At 35.8% G+C, this 20,392-nt stretch overlaps 4 protein-coding genes across 4 annotated transcripts; 2 read left to right on the forward strand and 2 right to left on the reverse strand.

The window, feature by feature from the left end:
- The first annotated feature begins 1,758 nt into the window (after positions 1-1,758).
- LOC111200613 (dehydration-responsive element-binding protein 2F-like) lies at positions 1,759-3,020 on the forward strand. The gene has a single exon (XM_022691831.2). The coding sequence runs from the start codon at positions 1,992-1,994 to the stop codon at positions 2,802-2,804; it is 813 nt and encodes a 270-aa protein (XP_022547552.2). The 5' UTR covers positions 1,759-1,991; the 3' UTR covers positions 2,805-3,020.
- Positions 3,021-3,570: 550 nt separating this feature from the next.
- LOC111210620 (adenylosuccinate synthetase, chloroplastic) lies at positions 3,571-5,656 on the reverse strand. Its single transcript, XM_048741225.1, has 4 exons — positions 5,290-5,656; positions 4,480-5,172; positions 3,972-4,283; positions 3,571-3,893 (listed from the first exon to the last, which is right to left on the reverse strand). Exons 1-4 carry the CDS (start codon positions 5,584-5,586, stop codon positions 3,723-3,725), a joined length of 1,473 nt encoding a protein of 490 aa, XP_048597182.1. The 5' UTR covers positions 5,587-5,656; the 3' UTR covers positions 3,571-3,722.
- A 567-nt stretch (positions 5,657-6,223) lies between these two features.
- On the reverse strand, positions 6,224-11,219 carry LOC106413319. The gene is made up of 14 exons (XM_048741224.1): positions 10,990-11,219; positions 10,208-10,594; positions 10,041-10,134; positions 9,769-9,955; positions 9,433-9,688; positions 9,139-9,354; positions 8,952-9,038; positions 8,323-8,457; positions 8,141-8,254; positions 7,822-8,069; positions 7,661-7,741; positions 6,972-7,203; positions 6,802-6,900; positions 6,224-6,715 (listed from the first exon to the last, which is right to left on the reverse strand). The coding sequence occupies exons 2-14, from the start codon at positions 10,550-10,552 to the stop codon at positions 6,425-6,427; spliced, it is 2,385 nt and encodes a 794-aa protein (XP_048597181.1). The 5' UTR covers positions 10,553-10,594; positions 10,990-11,219; the 3' UTR covers positions 6,224-6,424.
- A 5,459-nt stretch (positions 11,220-16,678) lies between these two features.
- LOC106368197 (1-acyl-sn-glycerol-3-phosphate acyltransferase 2-like) lies at positions 16,679-19,953 on the forward strand. Its single transcript, NM_001316166.1, is given in 11 exon segments — positions 16,679-16,921; positions 17,228-17,350; positions 17,518-17,557; positions 17,651-17,724; positions 17,962-18,021; positions 18,211-18,288; positions 18,376-18,534; positions 18,721-18,846; positions 19,087-19,179; positions 19,276-19,362; positions 19,440-19,953. Coding segments are annotated over 11 exon segments (1,173 nt in total). The 5' UTR covers positions 16,679-16,843; the 3' UTR covers positions 19,695-19,953.
- Positions 19,954-20,392: the final 439 nt, after the last annotated feature.

Here is a 20,392-nt window from a genome sequence, read left to right on the forward strand (position 1 = left end):
TTCGGAAGTAGAAGCACTGCAATGGGCGATGGAGAATATGCTTCAACACTCAACATGTCAGAGCTTTGGAACGGATTGTAAGGAGCTGATTGCAATGATAAAGGACCCTCAGGCGTGGTCAAGTTTTGCGACGGAGTTGGAGAGGATAGAGACGTTACAGATATGCTTCCCGGACTTCAGCATCATTCATGTTCCACGAACGCGAAACCAGATTTCAGACATTTTAGGTAAGACTGCAAGATCTTTCCATAGGGAGTTGAGTAATAGAATTGCCTTTCAATGTCAAAAAAAAAAAAAGACTACGTTAAATACTTTCAAGTTTCATTAATAGAATGCTTTCGAAATTTACATTAATAAAGAACTTAAACATAACATATTCAACAGATACAATTATATAAATTGTTTGTAGAGTGGGTTAATACAGTGAAACTGGATTACAACTAAAGTACTTGCTACGTAGACCAATTATTAGTGATGATGATTCGCATAGTCGAGAATGAGCATACGTAATAGGTAATGTATTATTTTATTGAAACAATTATTCTACTTTTATGTATAATCACTTTTTAATAAGTAAATGGATGTCAATGAGCAACGTGGTGATTAGATGTGAACGTAAGGGAGCAATGAGCATGGGATAAAGATGAAGGGAGCGGCGCATAAATCTGAAAATCTATAAATCACTTAACAAGACTTCATACTCAGGATCGAACACATGATTCTTATGTGTGTGTGGCTCGTGACTTTGCCTCTCTTTTCTTATGTCCCTCCAATTCTCCTCCTAAAGAAGACAACCAAAATGATAAAATGATAAAATGAAAAAATTATTAAACCCAAAAGCTCTAAAGTGTCTCAAGAAAAGAATCATTTAAACACCTTTTCATTTGTCTCACTAGATATCGCTCTAGCTCTTTCACATATTAGAGCTAAGCAAGCATATAACCTAATTAAAACCAATTTTTTTAAAGAAAATCACGAGAAAAATAATAAAGAAAATTAAAGATAAAGAGGTCAATATCAATCAAAACTTCTTTTGATTAATGTAAATCAATTATTTAATAAACCTTAACTATTACGCGACTTAAATCACTGCGACATAACAAAACCATATTAATTTTTTTTCAACCAAAACCAAATTAATTTTAACGATTCAGTAAGTACATCATGCTTTCACTATTAAACAAAACTATATCAATCACAACAAAATTAAATAACAAAAAACATAATTAATCAACATTAATTTTCATATAATTATTTTTATTAATTTTTGTCAAAGTGAATGCAACCAATCAAATTTTGTTGACACTTGTGTCTTGTTTTCATTTTTTATAATCTGAGCAGTTTATTATTTCATACCAAACACAAAAGAATTAAAATTCTATTAAATTTACGTATTAAAATTCATCTTTATCAAGATATGAAACAAATAAAATTTTATTAAAATTACGCCAAACTTTGACTGAACTGCAAAAAAACAAACTTAAGTTCCAAATGGTAAGAGATTTCTTTGAAAATGTGAATGCAAATCGAGCCGAAATTGCAGAATATACAGAGTCGTCTCTAAATCTAATGATGCACAAACTTTATCGTTATATCTCTTAATGGAAGGGACATGTGTGAAGCCTTCTCATCAAAAGTGGATCATACGATTGGCATTACGACTGTCTTGAAATGTAGGGGACATCTACAGCTACAACTAGCGATCCTTCTTGTTATAGTTTTAGCCTTTGGTAGTAAATACGAAGTTGAGATGAAATGGTTAAAACTTATTATAAAAAAAAAAAGAACTAGTTTCCGACAAAATAAGAAAATTTTATTCGTTCTGAAAAAATAACAGATGAGGAGAAAGCAACGGTCACATGCGCGGGTGAAAAAAAAAGCAATTCTCTTAGAAGTGAAGAGAACCGTGACAATATTTAAACACTCATTCTTCTCTAAGTTCCCCCATTATCATCATCACATCCCTCTCTTCTTCACTACAACACACAAAAATGGAGAAACCATCCTCAATGAAACAATGGAAGAAAGGTCCAGCTCGTGGCAAAGGCGGTCCACAAAACGCTCTTTGCCGTTACCGTGGAGTCAGGCAAAGAACATGGGGCAAATGGGTGGCTGAGATCAGAGAGCCCAAGAAGAGAGCAAGACTCTGGCTCGGCTCTTTCGCTACAGCTGAAGAAGCAGCCATGGCCTATGACGAAGCCGCGCTGAAACTATATGGTCCTGAAGCTTATCTCAACTTACCTCATCTTCAGCAGCGGAAACAACAAGGACCTCCTCTGAACAACACTCAGAGGTTTAAATGGGTTCCTTCAAAGAAGTTCATCTCTATGTTTCCTTCTCGCGGTTTGCTGAATGTGAATGCTCAGCCTAGTGTTCAAGTTATCCAGCAAAGACTTGATGAGCTCAAGAGAAACGGGCTTTTATCTCAGTCCTATTCTTCTAGCTCTTCCTCCACCGAGTCGAAAAGCCTTCTTGATGAAAAGACCAGCAAGGACAAGGTGCTGGAAGGTGATGGTGATAAGGAGAAACCAGAGATTGACCTGAACGAGTTTCTTCAGCAGATGGGGATCTTGAAGGACAAGAGTCAACCAGAAGCGAGCCAAGTAGCAGAGTCTCATCTCACTCCGCCGTGGAACGAGCAAGAAGAAGGTGGAAGTCCTTTCACAGCTCAGAGTTTAAGCTGGGAGACGATGATTGAGATGCCAGGAAGTGAAACCTCAGCTATGCAGTTCGATTTTGATTTTGAGGACGATGATCTAGGTTTCTCTTCTATCTGGAACTTCTGTGGAAGCTTAGATGAGTGAAAAGCTACTTACTATCATATTCAGAAGTACACATATGGAGTTAGGTCTAGTGTTAGTGTGTTTTGGAATAGTGTAGCTGCATGGGTAGAAACTAGAAAGTGATATGCTGAGAGTGCAGTCTGTGCAGCAATAAAAATGAGTCAGTGTACTTCTGAATATGAAATGAGTTGTTCTGTTTTTCTTTTTTTGGTATATTAATTTAAGCCTGTTCTTCTTTTTTTCATGCAAGAGTTGAAAAGGTAGTGAAAGTCACAGTCCTAAAAGAATGTTAGATGCTTTGTGCAAGTAACCATGCATAAGCTTTACCTACCCTGGTGAACAAACTATAATATCATGGTGGTATGATCAGATTTTATCTGTAAAAGCCAAGATGTTCCTTCAAAATATCACCAACAAGGCAAACTTTCTGTGGAGAAAATAAAATGACAAAAACTAGTTTTCTAACAATCGGTATAAGCATCACCTACTCGGTAAATCATATCTAAACGAAACGATTTAAAAAAAAAGATCTAGGAGTTCAAAAAATTGGTCTACACACCCGACTAATCAATAATTCCATATAAAACGCCTACCTACCCCTAACGATTTATTGAAAATCAACAAAAACTAAATAACGTAAAAGACATCACATGATGCATTAACACACTAAAAAGTTTCGATGCCACACTAATCATAGAAGCTGTCCTTTTCGTTTCAGTCAATGTCTTTTGGACTAGGTTTTAAGAGTAAGGATCAAACATGAAAGATGCAAACTTCAAGAATTCAATTCAACATAGAATTCATCTTCCTTCAAATATAAGAAACATTGCCAACACATAACAATAACATTAATCAAATCCAAAGCGTGTAACAATCTCAAGTAACTTGATGCTTCATCAAGTTTTTTTTAAAGTCAGACAAAAAAGCCTAACCTAGAAATCATTTATATATAAGGGCATCACGACCAGGTCCAATACCAATGTAATGAATAGGCACACCCACAAGTTCTTCAATCCTCTCAACGTATTGCTGTGCAGCCTTTGGAAGATCAGCGTAGTTTCTGATTGAGGAAATGTCAGAGTTCCATCCAGGCAAGGTCTCATACTCCACCTACACAGTTAAACCAAAGTTCCTTATCATCCCCACAAATAAGAGAATCAACTGACCATTTAGAAGAACAACACTTACTTCAAGTTCTTCGAGAAGGCGAAGATCACCAGGGAAAGAGTCAACACGAGTGCCATCACTCTTCTTGTAAGCCACACCAAGCTGAATCTCGTTCAGGTCCGAAAGCACATCGAGCTTGGTGAGATTAAGCGATGCAAAACCATTGATTTGGCAAGAGAATTTCAACGCAACAAGGTCTAGCCATCCACACCGACGAGGACGACCAGTTGTAGTGCCGAACTCTTGTCCAGCCAACCTAAGAAGGTCACCACCTGTTCCCAAATTCTCCGTAGGAAACGGTCCTGAACCAACTCTAGTAGTGTATGCTTTCACCTGACAAAAACACAAAGATCATCACAATGCTTTAATATCTCTTTCGTTGCTCCACATTGTATGTTCTCAAACTGTATATTCACATGTCTAAACAATAATCTACTATTAAACTCATAGTTACCGTCTAGCTATTTCTTGAACATTGAACAATATCAACGCAACAACACAAGTTTATGAGTGAGTTTTATTTACTTACCACTCCAATTAGATCACCAACAGCTCTCGGAGCGATACCAAGACCCGTGCATATCCCACCAGCCGATGGACTCGAGGAAGTAACAAAAGGATAAGTCCCAAAGTCAATATCCAACATAGTAGCCTGACCACCTTCAACCAAAACCTTCTTCTTATTCGAAATCGCCTCATTCATGAAATGAACCGTGTCAGTTATATACGGCTCCAACCTCTCAGCGTATCTCTTATACGCTTCAACCTCTTCCCTAAGCATCTCCGGAGTGTACTTAAACCCCGGAAACCTAGCAGCCGCATCTGCTAGCAAAAGATCAAGCTTCTGAGGCAAAGTGTCCATGTGCCTTAGGTCACCAACTCTGATACCGTTCCTTATCACTTTACTTGAGTAGCAAGGACCGATGCCTCTCTTGGTAGTACCGATGAATGATTTTGCGAGCTCGGATTCTCTGAGACCGTCAACTTCTTGATGGAAGTCAAACAAGAGATGAGCACGGTCTGAGACCAGGATCCTTCCTTTGCAGGAGACGCCGTTGGACTCTAGACCATCGATCTCTTTGAAGAGACCTGGTAAATGAACCACAACTCCGTTGCCGATCACACAGGTAGTGTCCTCGTTGAGTATACCTGAAGGTACTAAGTGAAGTGCAAACTTCTTCCCTTCTGAGTTGTATATAGTGTGTCCAGCATTAGCTCCACCCTTACACACAAAGATCACAACTTTAATATCAAAAACCAAAACTTTAATATTTGCTAATTAATAAAAATCAACAATCGTTCTAACTTTTTTGAAGATTGGTAAAAATGTTAACTTTACCTGACAACGAGCAACGATGTCGAAGTGCTGAGCTAAAATGTCAACGAGCTTGCCTTTGCCTTCATCTCCCCACTGGCAACCTAGCACACCCGATACTTGACTCAGTGATTCAATCCGTGGTATAGACTCGGTGGCGGTTGAGTCAGCGGCGACGCTCAGTGATGCTGAGATAGCCTGACGCTTAGCTGAGTAGGAGAGGGAGTTACGAGGGTGGTGGAGGGGAGGATGACGGCGGTTGAATGGGCCTCCGAGGGCGAATCTTGGCTTGGTGTCGAAGGAGAGAGAAGAGAGAGACATGTTTTGAAGAGAGAGAGAGAGGGGCTGACAAGTCTTTAGGGTTCGCCGGCGGACACTCGAGTACTTACTTCAAACTGTGTTCAGGTGAATCTCAAATGACTGTTTTGCCCCTCTACGTGAACTACGTTGTCTGAATCAACAAAATTGTACCGAACCGGGTATAACAAATTGATTTAATCAAACCGATCCATAATTGGATAATTCATAATTTCTGGTTGTAGTCATCAATTGTACCGAAATATGGAGTCAATTTCGGTTAAACCAAGAATAAAACCGGTTTAAGCTATAAATCCACAAAACAAGAAGCCAAGAAAAAAAACTAAACTGAATTAAACGTATGGTGTTATTTTGACGGTATAACAAATATATTTAATCAAACCGATCCATACAAAGTTGGTTCCACAACCAACTAAACCGAAACCCAATTGAATGATTTATAATTTCTGGTTGGAGTCATCAATTGAACCGAAATACAGAGTGAATTTCTGTTAAACCGAGACTAAAACTGGTCTAAGCCTTAAAAACACAACGCAAGAAGACAAAGAACTAAACTGAATTAAACATTTGGTATGATTTTGATGGTATAACAAATATATTTCATCAAACCGATCCATACAAAATTGGTTCCACAACCAACTAAACCGAAACCCAATTGAATAATTCATAATTTCTAGTTGGAGTCATCAACCGAGACTAAAACCGGTCTAAACTAAAAAAACAGAAGGCAAGAAGCCAAGAACTAAACATGATATGATTTGTTATTCCTTTTCAAAAAGAGTGTGTATATGAATGATTCAGCCAAGTATATATGTATTTACTTCCAGTGTTCCAGCTTTGATCAGCTTGTTTTGTGGAGACATTCTCGAGGCAAACCGTAATCTTTTGTCCGGTTCACTACTTGCTCTCGTCTCCATGGATCATTGTGTAGCTTGTAATGCAGAGTTTGTATTAAAGTAGCAAAGACATCGTCGTGTTTCAGTTTAGAGAACTGAACAGCCCAGTCATCTTCATGTCCAAAACTAGCTTTCTGTCTTTCTGCTTCAAGCAAGATGGAGTCTCGGAACAAGAACCTTTGCCATAGCTTCTTTACATTAGCTAGTCTGAATTGTATCTCTGTCTCATTGAATCCCTGTTGGAGATTTCAAATAAAATACAAACGAAGTGAGGTCAAGACTAGGAGCAGAATGTTACAAGATTATGAGAGAGAGTGAGTACTCGGAGAGTGTTTATGAGATTTGGAATGTCATCTTCGCTAACACGAACTGCAAAGCTCTCGTAGTTGAGCATGTTCTCATAAGGTAAGTAGATTCCATCCTAATAAAAAGAGACATTATCTTCAGATCAGACAGCTCACGTTCAAGGTAAGTTCAAGGTATGTATAGTACCTGAATGATGACTGGGACGCATCCTTGTAAGATACTATCTTCCATGCGACCACTCCAACCATCTCCAGGGAACACACCACAGAAGATTGAAGAAGCTATGTCGTTGTGGTAGTTGTCAGAACGAGATGGAGTGACAATAACATCGTCTGCATGCTGCTTCCCGAGCTTCCCTTCTTTGTTAGGGCTCGAACCAAACTCTTCCGCTAGCTTCTGCCTGATTCCCATGCTATACCTGCATTACATGTTAACAGACCATTACGGCTGGAATTTTGAACCGAACCCAACCCATTAACCAGTTATACTTGCATTAAATTTGATTTTGGTTCGGGTTATGGTTTGGGTATAATTCTTTTTCTAAGAAAACCAAAGTAACCGATTGCCGAACCGAATCAAACAAAAAACCGATTTTTTTTTAAGAAAACCTACCAAATCAAACTGAACTAACTGAAATTTCCAAATTAACTGAATCTGTCCCAAAATTTAACAAAATTAAACCGAAATCTAGCCGAAATCAAAACTCTGAAACGAACTTTATTTCGGGTGACTTCAATAAATTTTATGTTGAACCGAACTGACCGAAAACCAAACTACCCAGACGGAATAACCGAACCCACATGCCTAATTAATAATTATGTCTATCTCCACTAAGAATGTTGTTGAATCGCAGCTTGGTTTAAGCAGAGACTTACGAATCTTCTGGCCTTCCCTTTTCATAAGCAGGTCCAAGATTCCCATTAAAGTAAAACAATGTTTTCCTCTTTTCCCTGGGCCTAATGACAAGAAGAAGAAAACAAGTGTCAGGCTTGGAGTTTTAAGAGATTGTCCAAGAACCATCAGACAACATATATACCTATCCCAGTAATTAGCACGCATGGAGTGTGGATCAGGAACTTTCCAAGCTGGAACCACAAGATCTTTGCTAGGGTCAAAGCAAGGATGATCTCCTCTCCTCTCTTCAGATATCTCATCCCAGTTATCACCCCAATAAGCTGTTGTTGAATTTTTATGCTTAGAGTTTGTGTTACCCCAATGAACTAGCATCATGCTGTTCCATATCTCTTTAGGAGCATAGCAAGCACCTTCATCCCATGAGAAAAACTGTAATACGTTATAGCCACATTAGCTTTTGAGATAACAATCCTAGTTATATGTTTTGCATCATCATTTACCCAAATATGGTCTCTCCCAGATGAACGGTTCCAGTATGGATATTTCTCAACGATGTGTTCATAAGCTCTTTTGTAGAACTCTAAGGTAAGTGAGCTTCTTAGCCCAGTATGATTCTGCAAGTAATAAAAAACATATAAGTTCTCTGAAGTTTCTGAACAAAGGGTGAATTTCTTGACCCAACCTGCATGCTGAGGTGAGGTGAATCATCAGCACGGTTTATAATGCATGAATCAAGAACAGGAACAAAGAAGAAATCTGCTTCTTCGCCATTCAGTGTACGATGACCGGTTGCCAAAATGCTCTCATAGAATGCCATCTACGAAAATACAACAGGCAAAATGTTATCTCTCAATTCAAATTCAGGAGATAATATGTTGAATTAGGCCTAGGATTTTGAACCGAACCGAACTTTTGGTTAGTGTGGTTAGAAGTTTGGTTCAGTTCGGTAGTTTTTTTAAATAGGTTTGGTACGGTTCAGCAATCAGTTATTTCGGTTTTCTTCTTTTAGAAATGAAATTTTAATCAAACCATACCAAAAACCTGAACCGAACTAACCAAAATTTAAACTGAAATAATCGAACTAACTGATATTATCCAAAAGTTTAACAAAATCTAACTGAAATAAAAAAAAAATTGTAGGATTTTCAAAAACCGAACTAACCAAATTCCAAACCAAATTTTTATTTTGGGTTAACTCCATAAGATTATGTTGAACCAAATACCAAACTACCCGAACTGAATAATTCGAACTAACCAAACCCTTGGCCTATGTTGAATTATCTAATATTTGAGTCAAGTTTAGTAGGAAACCTGGGAACCATATAGATAATCCGTCCACACTGTTGCATTCCTGTCATCATAGATCCTATTAACACACTCAAGCTTAAAATGCCGACCCTGCAACATCAGATTCCAACCAGATGAGTTTAAAAACTTTGTCATAATTAAAAGGTTTTTAAGTTTGTTTAGAAGAAGTATACAAAGCTTAGATTTTGACCTCAATAAGTAAGCTGTTGAAGTCTGGAGGTAGATCATAGACGTATATAAGAGGCCTCTTTTTCTTCACAACAGCACTTAGATTAATGAGGTTTCCAGGGACATCTTTACCACTTGGAACTTCGAGATGTGCTGGTCTAAGCCATTGTGGCCACTCTCCAAACGATGATAGAGTGGATGGAATACTACAATCTGTTCCAAACCAGCCTTTATCACACTGAAACACACACACAAAGTTAGGAAGATTTAAGGTTAAGAATATGCAAAGTTTATGACAGTGGCTAGTATATATTACCTGGCAGAAACCTCCTCTGCATTTGCCATGTCCAGAGCACTGATTAACACAGGTGCATTGTACAGGCACTTCGCAGAACCGTCCCCAAAGACAATCATACTTACAGTCACATTCCTCTTTGATTTTCACTTTCATAGCATATGCATCTTCCGGATCCACATTGCACCATCCTTGTTTGCTACTGTTTGTTGTTAAAATGTCCAAGTCTGGTTTAGACCAATCCGTCATTTTAGGTTCTCCAGGATTCACAGGCGCGCTAAAAACATTTGTGTTAATGTTAGATAGGCTTCAAGCTTGGTGACTCAAGAAGAAAAGAAGCAGGTGAAAGAAACTTACTTGATTTGGAATCCACATGACTCAGGAACTGGACGATTTGGATATTTGGTGCCTTCTCCACAAAAGCACATGGCTCTTGTGGTATCACAATGTCTAGAACAAATGGAAACAACCCATCTACCATATGGCATCTCAGGTGTTTTCTCATAATTGCATTCTAACTGCTGCTTTTGTGAACAGTCTTCACCTATACAGAACCGGTTAAAAGCAACTTCATTTAAACACGATCTATTTTCCCACGAGAAATATCGTATAGCATTATAAGTACTAACCAGTAAATCCATGGAAGCAACGGCAAATCCCAAACTCATGGTTACAAACACCTTGACCACTACACTCATTCAGACACTTCCTCCCACCAATTGGCTACCAAAAAAAAACACAAACTTTACAACAAAACTGTTTCAAAAATATGCCAAAACATTAATAATACTCTTACTTCAATAATGTCAACTTCTTTGGCAACTGCATCACAGCTAGAAAGCCACTGACCGATCTCACTTTTCCATGAGGCGTTTCTATACACTACAGCACCGTGTAAGTCAGCAGGAAACCGACGATCAAAGGCAACAACAACAGCAACCGGTTCACTTGAGTCCTTAGTCACTTGCGTGATTGATTCATTAACCGGTCCACAAAGACTCTGAGCTTGCCTTACACTAACGGAATCAAAAGAAGGCACCACAGGTCCAAGAAAGAGATGAACCAGTGAGACTAAAACGATGACAGAGGCAAGGGTGGCTATCTGAGACCATGTACACTTCCACTTCTGGTTAGAAAACATGATCTACAACCCAAAGTTCTGAACTTTTTCAAACTTGACCACCTGAATCACAAACCAATTCATGATTAATTTACTTACAACCAATTCCTCACGACACATAAATTCAGGACGATATATAATTAAACAAAATGGGTATTACATAAAATGTCAAAGAGACAGAGCATAAAACAAGGGAAAGGTAGCCCAGAAGGTTAGGCAATGACACTATAATCACAAGTCAGCGCCTTTATTACGAAACATAAATTAAATAAACAAAAAAGCAGTAAGCTTTGACCCAATAACCATTGCAAACATTGAAATGCAGAGAACCTTAATGGCTCACAGAGAAGAATATAAAACACAGAAACGGACAAAACACAAGAGAATCATGGAGATTTTAAAACAAGACAGAACATTGTTGTAAGAAGAAGGAACGAGAGAGAAGAGACAAAACTCACCAGCTCATTGGTTTTCAAACTAGACTCCACAATGGAGGGTGTTGGAGGATTTATATCATGAATAATTATTGATCAATTATAATTACAATAATAATGATTCCTTGGAGATTGGTAATTATTAGAGAGAGAGAGACGGCCACGGGGATCTCTGGTTGGCTTGGCCAGAAGCTAAGAAAGAAAACGAAATTTGTTATGGAAGTGGTCGTCGTCGTGTGCGTCATGTTCTTCCCTCTTCTTTGATTGATTAAACTTATTATTTTCATCGCCTTTCCCCGTAATGATTTTCCTTAGAACCGATTCGAACCGGTTTAAACCAAGTCAAGTCAAACACAATTGATTATGGAATTGGTCATCATGTTCTTCCCTCTTCTTTGATTAATAAATTAATTTATTTTCCCAAATTCACCGCCTTTTCCCGTAATGATTCGAATCGGTTTAAACCAAGTCAAGTCAAATAGAATTTGATTTGATTATGGAAATGGTCGTGGTGTGTGTCATGTAATTTCCTCTTCCTTGGTTAAACTAATTACTTTTCCTAATTCACGACTCTCCCTGTAATGATTTTCCTTCAACCGATTCGTACAGGTTTTACATACAAAACGAAGCCAAGTCAAACAAAATTGATTATGGAAATGGTCGTCGTGTTGTACGTCATGTTATTTCCCTCTTCTTTGGTTGAAATAAGTACTTTTCCTAATTCACCGACTTTTTAGCGTTAATGATTTTTTTAAAACCGATTCGAACCGGTTCTTATAAACTAAACCAAGTCAAGTCAGAACAAAATTAATTATGGAAGTGGTCGTCGTGTCGTGTGCGTCATGTGTCATCTCCTCTGAATAAATTAATTACTTTTTCCTAACCGGGGGGGGGGGTTCTTTAGTATTTTTCTTGGTGTATTTTATCAATTTATTAAACCAAGTCAAATCTTAATCACAAGTAACGGTGATTAATAAAAGATGGACCGAGTTCTTTTAAGTAATAGTCTTACAATTCCTTGGAAGGAATAATTCTGTGGGGCGTTGGCGGCTGTGGGGCAAAACGGTAAATATGTTACTGCGCTTGCTTTAAACGATCGTTTCGTTGTCTGAGAAAGACCGTGGTGGGTGACGCACTCCTTTACCGGACACTTGCGTGATTTACCAATTTAACCCCCTGTAATAGCAAAGTGTTTTGCTTTTTAGAGCATCTTGTCTGTAATAATACTAATTGACAACTAAGACTCACGTGAGTTAGCTAACTAATTAACGTATCGCTTTATCATTGGTTATGATCTCAGCGAAGACTCCGCAAAATTTAAAGTTTTTTTTTTCCTTTGAATATTCTTATTTTTTTTTATTTTATTTTAGTTGAATCTCACATCTTGTTTATTTGAATGCTGGGTTGTTGAAATACCAGCACCAATAGGAGAACGTCATTGTCCATTCGTAGGAGCTGTAATGCAATCAATTTCGAATATAAATATATATTTTTAGTGTCGGTTAAGTACGAAAGACGGTCTCCCAAAACTTTTCTAAATTTTAATAATTTAAGATTTTTATTTTTATTGACATACATATTAAGTTTAAAATTTAGATAATATTTCAAAATCTTAATATTATCCAATAGGAATAGTCCGTTTCGAACTGTACGAAGTTATATTGTTCAAAGTAAACCTTCCATAGTGTGAATCTGTGTTATATTCTTTGGAGTCTGAATGATCGGGCAAACACGTTAGCAAGAGATGCAAGGACCAGATGCTATACTTTCTTTTATATAGATCAGACCCGGACAGATGGAAATGTTCCTCGGAGAATCGACTTGTCTATTTTCCACTTGATCTACCTTAGATAGATAGACGACAACAAAAAATATAATATTTCAAAGATATGATAACATAAAATATTTTAATTAAAAAGTTAATAAAATAAAACTAATTACTTTATTTAAAAATAGTTTTAAAAGTAATAATCCAGAAACTAACAATTATAGAGTTTAAAAATATTTTTGCCCAAAGTTTTTTAATAGTATTGAGTTAGCCCTGGCCCTGCATATAGTTTACAAGATTTTTTAAAAGTAATGAGTAATGACTGTCAAATTTTTCATAAGTATTGAAGAAAATAATATTCTGTATTTTGTTTTCTTTCTTTTAGTTATTCATCATTATTAGTTTCTGTATTCCGTTTACACATCGTTATCAGACAAGTAATATAATATTCTGTCTTCTGTTTACACATTGTCATCAGACATGTCACAATCACATTGTAATCAGACATGAGACAATTAAAAGTGTTGGATAAGCAGAACATGAATCCAGCAATTCAGCTAAAAAAACCAACCCAGCTTGGAAAAAGGAAAAATCCACAAAAAGATAAATTCATAACTGATTCCCAAGGCCCTAAGCGAAGCTGGGCCTAAAGAAAAATAATTTGTATCTGAGCCATTTAATGTTGCAATTTCAAACAGAACATATCCCTTATATATTAAAGGAGAAGCATTGTAATAAATGCATTTACACTATAATAGATACGTGGCAGCCTCACAATGATTTGATAATAAATATGCTAACGCGTTCACACTATATTCATAAATGTATTCACACTATATATTTTATATTTTTTTAATATAAAACTCATATGCATGGTTCCAATAAAACTTTAGATTTTTCGGTCCGAATCAAAACAAATAACGAACCAAAAGCTAAACTATATATATATATTATTTTTATTGTTTACCGATAAAGTTGGGCAAAATATTTATAAATTTTGATTCAATTCGTTATCCGTTTTGAATTGAACCAAAAAATATGGATATCCGTAACTCTACGAAGCACATCAATTACTAAAATACAATTAAAAAAAACAAATCACAAATACCAATATTTTTAGGAGTGATTATCAAATTCGATCTGTTATATACATATATATACACATATATGTACATAATTATATATATATACATGTTATATATATTATAATTTATATAAGTTTTACAATATTTTTATGAGTTAAATTTATTTTATTAGGTATTAAAATTTAAAAGGTAAATAATATTTTATTTTTGTAATAAAACATTATTATTAAACTTTTCAATTATTTTAAAATTTTTATTTAAGGATCAAATCAAATATTCTTTAAAATTCTAAATCATTTCGGATATCATAGTCACCGACTATCCAAGTGGCTAAAGATTAAATAGACATGAATGCCTCCAAATACTCGGATATTCGACATGTGCCCAGCTCTATTTACGGATACAATTGATTTTTTATATGAAAAAAATTCACTAATGTCAAGGCCTTTTTAATTTTTAATTAATTTTAATTTTATCTTTCATGTATTATTTAGAACAAAAATGTCATTTAATATTAATTAACAATATATTTATATATTTGTCATTTATTTTTATATACTTTTACATACACATACATGTGCACCGCACTTTATAAGTATTTACCACAACTGAAGTATCTATTTTTTTTTTTTGGAAGTTGAAATATTTTTCTCTTATTGTTTCTTTCACTACCGACCAAATTGTAGTGAAATGATTAGTCTTAATAATTTTTTTTCTTTTTCTTGAACTATTATCCGTTTACAAACTATAATATAAAACCATTGGTTCGACATGACGATTATCTAAAATTTATAACATAAAAATAAATAAATAATAATAATTTTTGGTTTTTACCGAAAAACTAAAAAATCAAACATTCTAACAGAATAAACCAAAAAATCATTTAAAACCGAACCAATATCCAAATTAAACATATTTAATGTGTTTTTATTTAAAATAACAAAACTAATCATCACATCCCGCGCAAGGCGCGGGTAATTACCTAGTATTAATTTAAGTGAAGAACAAAAACATAAACCATGATAATGGATTTTTGAGAACTTAAACAACGATACGATACCCGATCCAAAAAGAGCAAGAACTCAGTGAATGTTGCATCACGCCATATACGTTATAGTTTTCTGCCAAAATACTTTATACGTAATCCCACCAAAAACATATCACGCGCATGCTCGTTTAACATAACAAACTTTATGAACCAAGGACAGGAATGTCAGTTTGTGACTAACTCAATTCTGTGACAACCCGTGTGATAACCTGTCCCGCGGACCTAGGCTCACCGCCATGAGCAGCGCACCGACCCTAACCTCTTATATGTCATAAATGAATTTGTAACATTCGTGATATGTAAAAAGGTTTAAGATAATTGATTTGATTATCTATGTTATAATAAAAAGTCAGGATGTCCAACTATGAATGATGAGATCGTTGTTGATAGTTTGACACATCCTAGCTTGTTCGACCAAAGACTAACAACTATACAATCTATGCTCGCTTTAGATATATCATATATAACAAATGTATAAATTACTATTCGTCAAATAGTTTGAAATTTATTTTCGAAAAGTGGGATGTATATCACAGAAGTAACAATCTTTCCTGGCGCCTTAACATTTTAGGTGCAACAATACATTCCACATTGGCAAAAAAAAATCACTTATAAGACAAATGATCTTACATAAGAAAGTTGTATCTAGAAATAAATAACATTAATTAAGATCAAATTTTCTTATTCTTTACTTTGTTTTGATTTTTGATTTGTTTATATATAAAAAGAAAATTAGGTTTGATAGATCAACCACCTCAACGATATTCTTTTATACCTTGAAACTCTTTAATCATTAAAAATATTTGAACTTTGCTTAAAAGAACTTTAAATAATAAAAACGTATTAAGTCTCATTACACGAAAGATTCTAACACTTTACACCGCACTAAACAATCTGGACCATGTCAATCACGTGAATGGAAGCAATCAAATATATGAAAATCCACAAAGAAGCGAAGTAGAAAATTGACAAGATCGATATGGAAGAAAGTGGAAGACTTAACATCCACGATAGTATACAGCCCACCTTTAGACTATGCATGGCAAAAACATAAAGAAGCATAGTTAGTTTGTCTCTTACAGTCTTACTACTCTTACATACCATGGATATCAATCTGGGGCGTTAAGTGTGTTACAAAGATGAACATGTAAATATACTGTGGGCGGGTTTCACATGGGACTTCGTCGTGATAATAGTTTAATAATGTTGGCAAAGTTTGTCTGAAAAGTATAACATGCTTGGAGAATTGTTGCGAACAAGTATCTTGCTACATGTTAATGGTCGTAACACGTATGGTCTAAATTCGATTGGAACAATATCTTGCTTTTGATACATCTTTATTTAAACTACCCGAATGTAATCTTTGCTTAAATAAATTAAAAACACACACACAACATTTTGTTTTTACTCATGCAAAAGGAAACAGAGGAAACTAACTCCTCCATAATATAAACGGACTGTAAAACTTATTAAAACCATGGTTAAGAGTTTGGGTGGAGAAGTGATCTGAAGATGTAAAGACTAGAGATAAATTGTAGCTAATATTTGAACAAAAAAGAATTGTAGCTAATATTACGTCAGAAGTCAAATATAGATGAAAGAAAGTTGGTTGACCTAATTGAATTATAGAAAAAAAGAGAAAGGGGACATTTTAAATAATGTACAAAATATAGGGGCTAGAATGAAATAAAAGAGAGAAACGCCCACTCCGTGTCCTCGTGATCATCTATCTCCTCCTTATAACACTGATAGAAAAATAAAAACAAAAATAAAATCGCTCCCAAAATTCTAACTGTATCGGGAAACATTAAAATCGCAAAAAGTTAATTTTGCGATTTGTTTCTGGTTGGGGTTATTTAATTTTTCCTCTTTTAAAATCTATCTGCAACCCAAAAAAACTTGTCCTTTTGAATCTGGGAAACAGAGTTTTGGTGTGTTATCATCACATTAGCTGCTTTGGTTTGGTGTGTTTATTCAATGGCGATGGCAGCAGCTGTGATTGTGCCTCTGGGCATTCTCTTCTTCATTTCTGGTCTCGTTGTCAATCTCCTTCAGGTGGGTTTCCTAAAATTCGAAACCTTTTTAAGATTCCGTTGATGTTCTCCTGTGTTTGTAGATCTCCTCTTAGGGCACTGAGCATAAGAGTTATTATTGTTTAGGTTTGGTGGTTTTTGAAGTGTAAAGTTTCTTCTTTTATGTTGATTTTTCAACTAGACTTAGAGAATGTTTGTCTCCATCCGTCTGAGTTTTCTAGGTTTTGGGATTGAAGAAGGGATCTCTTTATGTTTTAAGTGTGAATTGAGACTTGTCTCTGAGCTTCGTTTGATGTTTTTACAACTTTTTGTTTGTTTGTTTTTTCAGGCGATTTGTTATGTTCTTATTCGACCTCTGTCTAAGAACACGTACAGAAAAATCAACCGGGTGGTTGCTGAAACCTTGTGGCTTGAGCTTGTCTGGATTGTTGACTGGTGGGCTGGTGTAAAGGTATTGTCTTTTCCCTTTTAAGTAAAATGACTAGGAAGCAGACCTGTGCCTGCGTATTAGGTAGCTTATATAAAGTCAAGGAACAGCTTATGTTTATGACCATCTTTTTCATCTTGTTACTGTGCTCATGACCGTCCTCTGAGACTTCATTTTCCTTTTTGTCCTAGATCCAAGTATTTGCGGATAATGAGACCTTCAATAGAATGGGTAAGTTCCTGCTTATTGAGAAACATAATATAAAAGTCATGTATATGAAAGTTTCTATAGCTTCAGTGTCTGTTTCTATACTTTTTTTTTCAGGCAAAGAACATGCTCTTGTCGTTTGTAATCACCGAAGTGATATTGATTGGCTTGTGGGATGGATTCTGGCTCAGGTAACATAACTTAATCTCACATTTTCATTCATCATTTTTTTCTAAACAACTGGCTTCGCTTGAATGCATAACTGGGGACCATGTGTTGTTTTCTAGTTTCTGGTGAATATAGACTCTCTTAGGTAGAAGGTTACAGTCCTCAATGATCCATTGTTGAGATTAGAGAGAATATAGCATCATAATCTGCTTAGTGCTTACATCTTATATTTTATTGTTTCACATCTTCTTTCCTTGCAGAGGTCAGGTTGCCTGGGAAGCGCATTGGCTGTTATGAAGAAGTCTTCCAAATTTCTTCCAGTATGTGAAATCTATTAGTTTATTGATGTGCTTGCTAGATTTTAAAGAAAGTAGCAATCTTCAATTTTATTTCTGAATCACTGCTATAAGTTAGAAACTTGATAACTGGATTTGGGTTGAGAAAAAAGATCATTGCTCTAGGTTCATATACTTCTCCTTTTCATTCTATGACCTGTTGCACACATACAGGTCATAGGCTGGTCAATGTGGTTCTCGGAGTATCTGTTTCTGGAAAGAAATTGGGCAAAGGATGAAAGCACTCTAAAGGTATGGGTTTATATTCTTCTTGTGCAGCTCATTTAGAATCTTCATTTCCAGACCATGAGTTATATGTGTATTATCTAAATTTTACAGTCAGGTCTTCAACGCTTGAACGACTTCCCTAGACCTTTCTGGTTAGCACTTTTTGTGGAGGGGACTCGATTTACAGAGGCTAAACTTAAAGCAGCACAAGAGTACGCAGCCTCCTCTGAGCTGCCTGTCCCTCGAAATGTGTTGATTCCTCGCACCAAAGTAAGTTGTACTATTTTTATTCTCACTGTGACCTTTGAAGAGCAGGATGACTACTATGAATCATCCAAATCTCAAAGCGTGGTCTGGATATTTGTAGCCTTTATTCGTGGATCTATTTTATACTTTGCGCTTTCAACAGATGAACCTGGTGGTTGGTATTGACTTGGCTTTTATATTTATTGTCAGGGTTTTGTGTCAGCTGTTAGTAATATGCGTTCATTTGTCCCAGCCATTTATGATATGACCGTGGCTATTCCAAAAACATCTCCACCCCCAACGATGCTAAGACTATTCAAAGGACAACCTTCTGTGGTAAGCATGTGAAACATATGAATAGGTCATCATCATTAAGCAACATATAGCAATTACAACTTGCACTCTTCTCACATTTCATAGTATTCACAGCACTATCCATTTTATTTTCACTGCAACCCTTATCTTGTGGAATGTTACCTTTGCTACTGTAATGTGTTAGAAATCATAGGGCTCATCGCATTTCAAAACTGTTTGTAACTCCCCCTGACCATTCCAACCCATTGATGGTGGTTTCAGGTGCATGTTCACATCAAGTGTCACTCGATGAAAGACTTACCTGAATCAGATGACGCAATTGCACAGTGGTGCAGAGATCAGTTTGTTGCTAAGGTAAAGATTATGGATATAGTGACAAGATTCAACATAGAGAGAAGCTAAGTTAAAAGTCATATTGACTCACTCTCTATTCTCGGCTCTGTGGTACAGGATGCACTATTAGACAAACACATAGCTGCAGACACTTTCCCTGGTCAGCAAGAACAGAACATTGGCCGTCCCATAAAGTCTCTTGCAGTGAGTCTCTCAAAACACTCTCTCCGGTCCATCTATAATACTCAAAATCTCACAAGTCCCTTCATCTTTTTATCCAGGTGGTTCTATCATGGTCATGTCTACTGATTCTCGGAGCAATGAAGTTCTTACACTGGTCAAACCTCTTTTCTTCATGGAAAGGCATTGCGTTTTCGGCGCTTGGTCTAGGAATCATCACTCTCTGTATGCAGATCCTGATCCGCTCCTCTCAGTCTGAGCGTTCTACCCCAGCCAAAGTCGTTCCAGCCAAGCCAAAAGACAATCATAACGACTCAGGATCATCCTCCCAAACAGAAGTGGAGAAGCAGAAGTAAAAGAAAGGATCGAAAAGATCAAAACACAGTCAAGAAGCGTATCAGTTTTGTTATAAGAAACAAAAGCAAAAACAAAAACAAAAACAAAACTCTCCCAAGTGAAATCCCTTAATTATTATCAGCTCCATCTTGTTTAGCTACTACTATTGCTATTTACTCGGCCTACTCTCTTGTGATTTTTCTTCTTCTTAAGTGCATAGGCAGTGTATAACTTTATATTATTAGAATTGGAAGTTGGGATTGTTCTTAAAGACTTTCATTTTCGATATTCTTTTTTTTTTTCGTTCTTAAATTCATTCAACAGTGTATGCTATTACAAGATTTAACAAATGTTAGAAGAAAAAGTTAACTAAGAGACATTCACAGATTATTACATTGATAAAAATTTTAGTTTTTGAGTTTAATTATAAAATGATGATATACAAAGGAAAATAAATTATATAATTTGTGATTTTGTACTAACTTTATTATTTAATCTAACACTTAAACTAATTTAGATTCATTTAAATCAATTTAAACCGTTTCGAAAAGTTTGAACTTATTTGAATTGTATAAATCAAATTTTAAAAAAATTATTTTGGACCTAGGCCGGGGCTTAGAGTCTTAGACACCACCTGTATACTAATTTTAAGAACCTTGCTTTAAATTATTCAAAGAGTATGTTATGAACTAAATGTAACAAATGTTAGAAGAAAACG

This window comes from Brassica napus, chromosome A9 (assembly GCF_020379485.1).
Source record: "Brassica napus cultivar Da-Ae chromosome A9, Da-Ae, whole genome shotgun sequence".
In the NCBI taxonomy this organism is placed as follows: domain Eukaryota; kingdom Viridiplantae; phylum Streptophyta; class Magnoliopsida; order Brassicales; family Brassicaceae; genus Brassica; species Brassica napus.